At 34.7% G+C, this 7503-nt stretch overlaps 1 protein-coding gene across 3 annotated transcripts in view; it reads left to right on the plus strand.

The window, feature by feature from the left end:
- The window catches only part of LOC121603588 (nuclear pore complex protein Nup160 homolog), a 31318-nt gene extending 26102 nt beyond the window's left edge, over positions 1-5216 (plus strand). For all 3 annotated transcript variants that reach the window (XM_041932551.1, XM_041932550.1, XM_041932552.1), the window contains 11 exons: positions 357-731; positions 796-1229; positions 1315-1887; positions 1967-2349; positions 2951-3127; positions 3210-3328; positions 3392-3663; positions 3729-4026; positions 4109-4272; positions 4343-5050; positions 5115-5216. In XM_041932551.1, coding sequence (XP_041788485.1) covers positions 357-731; positions 796-1229; positions 1315-1887; positions 1967-2349; positions 2951-3127; positions 3210-3328; positions 3392-3663; positions 3729-4026; positions 4109-4272; positions 4343-5050; positions 5115-5162 — 3551 coding nt within the window. In that variant the 3' untranslated portion in view covers positions 5163-5216. The remainder of the gene's footprint in view (positions 1-356; positions 732-795; positions 1230-1314; positions 1888-1966; positions 2350-2950; positions 3128-3209; positions 3329-3391; positions 3664-3728; positions 4027-4108; positions 4273-4342; positions 5051-5114) is intronic.
- Positions 5217-7503: the final 2287 nt, after the last annotated feature.

A 7503-nucleotide genomic window follows, 5' to 3' on the forward strand; every position in this document is an offset into this window, starting at 1 on the left:
CACTGGTCTTAAGTATGGCGGCACGGTCCATTTGGGGCTTGAACCCATGACGGGCATGTTGTTAAGTCGTACGAGTTGATGACTGTACCACGAGACCGGCTCTAGCTATTTGATTGATTTTTAAATTTGTCGATTTAAATTTATAATTTTATCTACCGATAAGTGAAATTCGTCCTCGATACCAATTCGAGTAGATACATGTATTGGTCGAAATGGTCAAACTAGTGCATAATTTTTATCGGCTGCTTTGGCAATTGGTGCCACCGGTACTACTACCCTATTTTATACTCTTATATCATTCACAAAAAACTACTTTATGATAATATATATTTAATCTTTAATAATTTTTTCAACAGGACAAGTAGTTCCAGTCGCTGCAACTGTCACCAATACAAGTAATAATATGCAATGCCAAATTGCAATCGCATGTACAAATTCTCTTCATTTACTGGCGTTAAGAATAGAAGGCGATAAAATTGAGGCTAACTGTTCTGAACTCGATCACAATCCTTTAACCATTTCCAAATTAATTCATTCAATTGCTGATTCTTGGCGAGGAAAATCTGATTCTAGTCAAGTAATCACATTGTCATTTGACCAAGGGATGTCAGAGAATCAAACATTCCTTTATACGTTGCATCGAAATGGAACATTGCGCGTATGGCTCCTTAGTGGTCGATGTTTGGCTTCGGAATATTTGTCAAAATACACCCAAAGCAGTGAAACAGAATGTAATTATGTAAAATCACATAAAATCATATATGTTTAACTAATATGTATTCATACTTTTTACAGTTCATACTTCTATCTTACGGTGCTCACAGTCATTGCTAGCCTTATATTTTTCGTTTCAAACGTTTTCGGAGTTCATTGTAATACGTCCAGAAGTTTCATACGATTCTAGTACGGGAGCTATTTCATCAGTTGTATTAAAACCACAATGTACTATTTTAGCACCGAATAACGATCTTATTGATTTCAAACTAAGTGATGAGCGTTTATGGACATTATGGTGCAACGCTGAAGGTGAAACACAAGCTTTGTTTTATGAACTTAACGTCGAAGGTAATGAAAATATACATAATGTGTGGTCTCCCGTAATTTTGGAAAACATCAGCGATAAAGAACATCAACCACTAGAAGCTGGCATTAACCTGAAAGATGTCTACTGTAATCGCATTTTTCAGTCTGGTATTTTTTCAGATACAGTTATCAGAAAATCGCTGTTGGTAAGATGTAGGAAGTAGTGTAGACACTACATCTATATAGACACTATAGATGATAATATACATATTTGTTTTTAATTTATTCCAGATGTTTAATCGTAATATTGCAAGTGTAACAACTAACTCAAGTGGAATGTATTCTAGCATGCTTAGGTTGAAGCGTTACGCAATAACTTGCATGGAAAACCAGTTACAATTAGAATGTGTCACCTTGCGACAAAATGGCCCTTTGGACGAGGATCAAATACAAGAAATATCAAATGGTCTTTGGGAGAAATTTTACTTGTATTGCATGCAGTACCGTTTTGAATCTTCTCGACCAATTGGATTGTTCATTTGCGAAAAAGAACAAAAAAATACATCATTTTTTAATGCTGGAATTATAAGAGAAAAATATGTTAGTTTTTTTCGCATTTGTGACGGCGTAGAGGTTGCGTTTTTTGCGCCAATCATTTATGATCGCTTATGTCCTATCGAAAATGTGCTTAAAGACGACCATGAAATGATGCTCCTTGTGACATTTTTGAGTGATGTCGAACAAGCACTTACCATGGATCAAAAAGATAAACTCGACAGTTTCATACATCAACGGCAAGGATGGGAAAAAAACGATAATAATTTATCGCTTATAGGAGCAGCTCAAAATCAACTTCTTGTGCTTGTAAGTAACATATTTATGTTACAGTAAGTGTCTTTTAAAACAATTAATCTATTATTACTATTATTTTTCTAATTTACAGAAATTGTTACCTGATTTTTTACAACGCATTTCTAATTTGCCGAAAGCAATCGAGACATTTCTTGAGTACTTACAACCAGTAAATAAAGAACAATATATTTCAGAATGTCAGAGAAAATCACATGGATGTACAGCATACAGTAGTAATGAATTATCTAATGAAATAGCATTATCAACAGCAAAACAAACAATACAGTTGCGATATATCCTACTACGTAACCTGTTACTGGTACAACACGTAATTGAACGTCATAACAATTTCCATTATCATATCATCGATGCAATGCAGTCAAAAATTCGTCCAGACACTGAAAACACATTAAGATATTATCATGTTATGAATTGGATAGCACACAGGCAATTAGATATTGACTGGACCAAATGGTAAGCTGAAATATTCATATACATATACATAGTATAGAGAGAAATATACATATACAGATAGATCGATCGACAGATAGATAGCTCTTTTTTTATATACTGTGGAGCGCCGATTATCCGTGCTCTTCGAAACTAGACCTCGCACGGATAGTCGATTAACACGGATAATGAGTCAAAGTATTTATTTTATAACTAAATCCTGGTTTATTTTTTGAAATTAATATTATGTTTTGGTAAAACCTAGCCAGTTTTATCAACTTCATGATTTTCCGATGAGAATATTTGAAATGTGCCATGACAAATGTGTTATGACAAAATGCTCTGTTAACCGTTATTTAAAATATCCTCTTCAGCACGCAATGTCATCTATGTATTGAACTGTCATTTTTCAACAGCACGGATAAACGGACAACCGGATAAAAGGGGCCCGGATAAACGGCGCTCCACTGTAAACATATTTTTATAGACACGGACGCAGACTAATTTAGTACCACGCAGCCGGATAGTCAGTCCTTATTACTGGGGGGTCCATTATAGACTTGAACCCATAACGGATATATTGCTCTACATATATATTCTTATGTTATTTTTTTTCGGGTTTCAGCAACAACTTCCAAACCTCTTTTTCGTTCAACGCTCGAACATCTGTCACTTTACTACAAGCTTACGCAGTAACTCAACTGAGTAATGAGATATTGTTTAGGACAAACGCAGTATCGTCACTTCATACAATCAACCTACTAACATTGCGGCAGAAAACAAACTTAATTATTGCGTACATGTAAGAATCGTCTCTTTAGTAGTTATATCTTTAAATTTCAATTCCAACATTCATGTATATTACATATTTTTGCTGATTCCAGCTGCCCCTCTAGTGATGATTTCTTGTTCGGTGAATGGCTTTCGAAGAATGAGTTACATGTACATATAGACGAGTATGTTCGTTTGTTATGTAATTGGTGCCAATGGAACAGCTGCTCAAGTAATTATATTATTTTTAATTCGATTCGACAATTTAGTCTCATTAATTTCCTATTTTTGGTAGGAAACTTCATTAAAGCAAAATCTTGCCTGGCAATAGGAGATACATTTAAAGCACTTGATCTTTTCCCGTTATCTTGGAAAGGAATACATAATGAGCGAATGTTGAAAACAATATTGTCCCAAGATGAAAAATTAACTGTTCTAACGCCATATGCCTCAATTTCTGCATTTCATTTGAAACTTATTCGTCTTTTTCAAAAATACGGAGCTCATGATGGTGTTCTCAAATTAGTGCATTCTGGAATCGACAATACGCTTCTACCAGTACAACAGGTCAGTTTTATATTTATTTGCGCCTCATTTGAGCAAATTTATTCATCTTTTTGTCTTTCTTTTAGACTATGTTTCAGAGCATTGAATACAGCTGCCACGTTCATTTGGGACATTTTGAAGAAGCCTATAACACTCTAATAAAAAATTGTGAACCAGCTCGCAAAAAAGATTGTTTGAGACAATTAGTTTGTCTATTGTTTTCTGTGAGACGTTTGGATATACTTTTAGATTTACCTTACTATGGATTGGAAGAAGAATTCACTAACATTGTTGGCATGAGTGCTCGTTCTGCAGATATCAGTGATTGCATACAATATGATTTTCTATATTCATTTTATATGAACAAAAAAAATTTACGTAGAAGTAAGTGAAATATTGTTCTCACTAATAACTGAGTCACTAAAACCTTTTTAATGTATGATATATTTATTTATTTCTTATTTAGGTGCTATTATATCTTATGAAGAAAGCATGCGAAATTGTTTTGAATGTAGCAGTCTCAATCACCTTAACAGATACTTTGATTGTGTAATGAAATGTTTAAATTCGTTGAGCGTCACCAAAGAATCTTATGCTTGGATTAATTGTCCAATCATCGATAAAATCGAGGTATTCAAACATCGTCTAATAGAAATTAGAATAACAATAATTGCTACTTATTTTCATGTTTTCTTTTCAGGCAAATCATATCGCTCAGGATGACAAAATTGAAATAGTTGATGCAAAACGACTTGAAGAACAGCTAATAACTGTGCATTGTGCTCTTTTGCTCTCTACAAAAAATGAAGGTTGCAAGCTTGTTACATCGCTTGATGCCACCAATCTAATTTCATTAATGTTGAAACAAAAACTATATCGCTCTGCAATGAAATTAGCACGTTGCCGTGCGCGGTCCATGGTGCCAACTATTTACGAACATTTAACGAGCTCCTGCATAGAAGCATCTTCTTCCGCGAATTTTATTGCGTCGACGATTGATGCAATTGAAGATGATGCTGGTATACCATGGCTAAATGATAATGGTGTGTCAGATGTATTGTCTGTTTCTCATAGCGTTACATCTGTATGGAACTATCTACGTGATACTTTGGACCAAGAAGAGGATACCCTGGTTGTCGACGCATATTTGGCGGTATTTAATCGTATTCTATCAAGATGTGCGTATATTCCGTCATGGCTGAAAAACTGGTGCTTCGAAAATATACCCATCCAGTTCATTCGTGCTTATCTACGCCACGGTCGTTTGGAAGAAGCTTACGAATATACAATAGAGTTGTATCGGACAAATTTTTTTAGTGCCGGCCGATTTAATCAGCATACAATTTTCCCACTAACGATGTGTGAGTATTTGCTGTATGAACTGGATAATTCTTCAATCCATGATAAAGTGAGTACGATCAATGGAAGTAATTAAGCCAATGCAAAAAATAATCACCTTTTTTTTCTCTTAGAAAATGCATCTGGAACATTATTTGCGAATAATTGAAGTGGCTCTTTAATGCACATACACATAAATGTGCTTCGTATTTAGTAAAAAATAGAAAATTTTCTAATAAATAAAATATCTTGCAACAGTTCTCCAACACATAATTTATTTGCGTGTATTTGGTGTATGGTACTAAAAACATGCATTATCCTCTGTTTGGGTTAGGCTGACCAGATGAAGTTGATGAAAAAACAGAACACATAGAAAAACAAAAATGGGCCATTGAACGTTTTTAAGAATGTTTACTCTAGTTTTCAAAATTATACAAACAATTGATCGAACAATAAATCGGATCGACAATAAATAAATAAATCGGACAATAAATAAATATCGGATGAACAATAAATAAATAAATAATTATAGCTTTATTTCGACGTTGAGAATGTGTATGTTGACGCTTATTTCATATGTTGTACGCGTATTTTTCCATACTACGACTATTACGCAGTAATGGGTGATTTTTAAATTTCCTCATAGATCTTAAGATGCTTAATTCTATGGTTATATGGTTTCCCTACTTACTTTCGCATGTAAACGTTGTTCACCGCCTGCAAGATGTTAATCCACATCAAGCTGATATTTCATTTCCATCATCATAATTTTTAATTTCCTCAGTATGATTTTCAACACGACTCAAGCTGGATCCAACGATGTAGTTTGACAGTTCTATGTTATGTGTTGAAACTTTTGTTGAAACAGAAATTTCATATCGTCTAGCGCACATAACTTATAGCCTGCACATATTAACAAACCGTTTTTTCCCTATCGTAGCAATAAAAAAAAAGAATTATAATACCAAATGTAAACATTTTTACTTAGTACAAAAATAAAGTGATTAGGTGCAAAGAAGAAGAAAGCAAGGCGTAACCCAAGCTCCCGACTACGCTGGTTTTCGCTGGTCTTTTCGGGTATAATTCGTTAACGAATTATCCCCGAAAAGACCAACGAAATACAGATCATTTTCGGGGATAGTGAACACACGTGAAAGATGAACCCATGCAAAAAAGAGTTAAAAGTAGAAATGAACATTCGGGATTCACTCCCTCCACTCATGTTCCAATTCATGCACATGCTTCATCCTTGATGCTACCAACCACATTGCTAGTTCTACTTCGAATCACTTTGTCAGTTGCGCCACCATATTATTATTCATTATCGTGCTATTTACTGGTTTGGTTGTATGAAGGGGTACTGATACTAAATAAATTAAAAGAAATAAATTAAACAATAAAAATAACAGATTAACTATTAAACACGCATTTCTAACAATGAGTAAATGGGTTTGAAGTTATTGGAGCTGGATGTTTTAAAAACTAAATAAAACTTAAAATCATCAATAAAAACAATAAAAATGGAATTGAACTCAGTGTAGCATGCACATGCACATGCTATACTGTTTATGATCAGTTCACACACAATTCTCATCGCACTTAATAAACACAAATTGTCAACACCACACAACACACACAAAAGGATAAAATAACCACTCAAGAAATTAACACAACCCAAACCACATAAATAACCTTACGCCAGGAATTGTAAGTCAGCAGAAAAAACCCTTGTCCAAAACACTTAAAAACACACAAACCACACACAGCCCCGTAGGTGCGAAAACAGCAGAAAAACCCTTGTCCGAAAACACTTAAAACACATAAGACACACACAGCCCTGTAGGTGCGAAAAACATTATTCAGCACAAAGCACTTCAAGTGCGTAAAGTGTAAAAAAACACAGCATTGCATAATAGCAACCAACAGTTAATAAATAATAAAATAGGAGACACCGTACCTCGTGTGTACAAACAGAACCGTTAATCGTAAACGTAGGAAACAAAACACCGCGTAAGCGCCAGAACCCAGAACTGACCTTACAGAATAATTGCAACCATATGTTAACCGAAAAACCTAACCCTCAGCATAACGGACATAAAAAAGAAAACGAAAGTAAACGCAAAATCGAATTGAAGAGAAAAGTACCGTATAAATAAAGATGTAAGATGAGACCAGACACAGACGTTCGGAGACAGTATAAGTCACAGTTACGCACAGTACGTGCAGTTGTAAAGTGGTGCTGCCAAGTCTTGGTCGGTCAAGTCTCGATTTGCAAACTAAGTGAAATGTGTAGTTCAATTCAGTTGTGTTTGTCCTATACCTGAAACATCGGTGATGTTCAGAAAACATCCGAAACCTCCACCATCGTGCTCTAAGAATTATTCCTAAAGAGAGATGTCCAAATATAGTATTGTTAAATTACCCATCGCGTACGAACCAGCATATTACATCAGGTCGACCATGGTACAAGCCATACACCATTAACATTTGACCATAACTACTTCATGAACATGAATTGTTATC

Source organism: Anopheles merus, chromosome 2R (assembly GCF_017562075.2).
Source record: "Anopheles merus strain MAF chromosome 2R, AmerM5.1, whole genome shotgun sequence".
Lineage (NCBI taxonomy): Eukaryota > Metazoa > Arthropoda > Insecta > Diptera > Culicidae > Anopheles > Anopheles merus.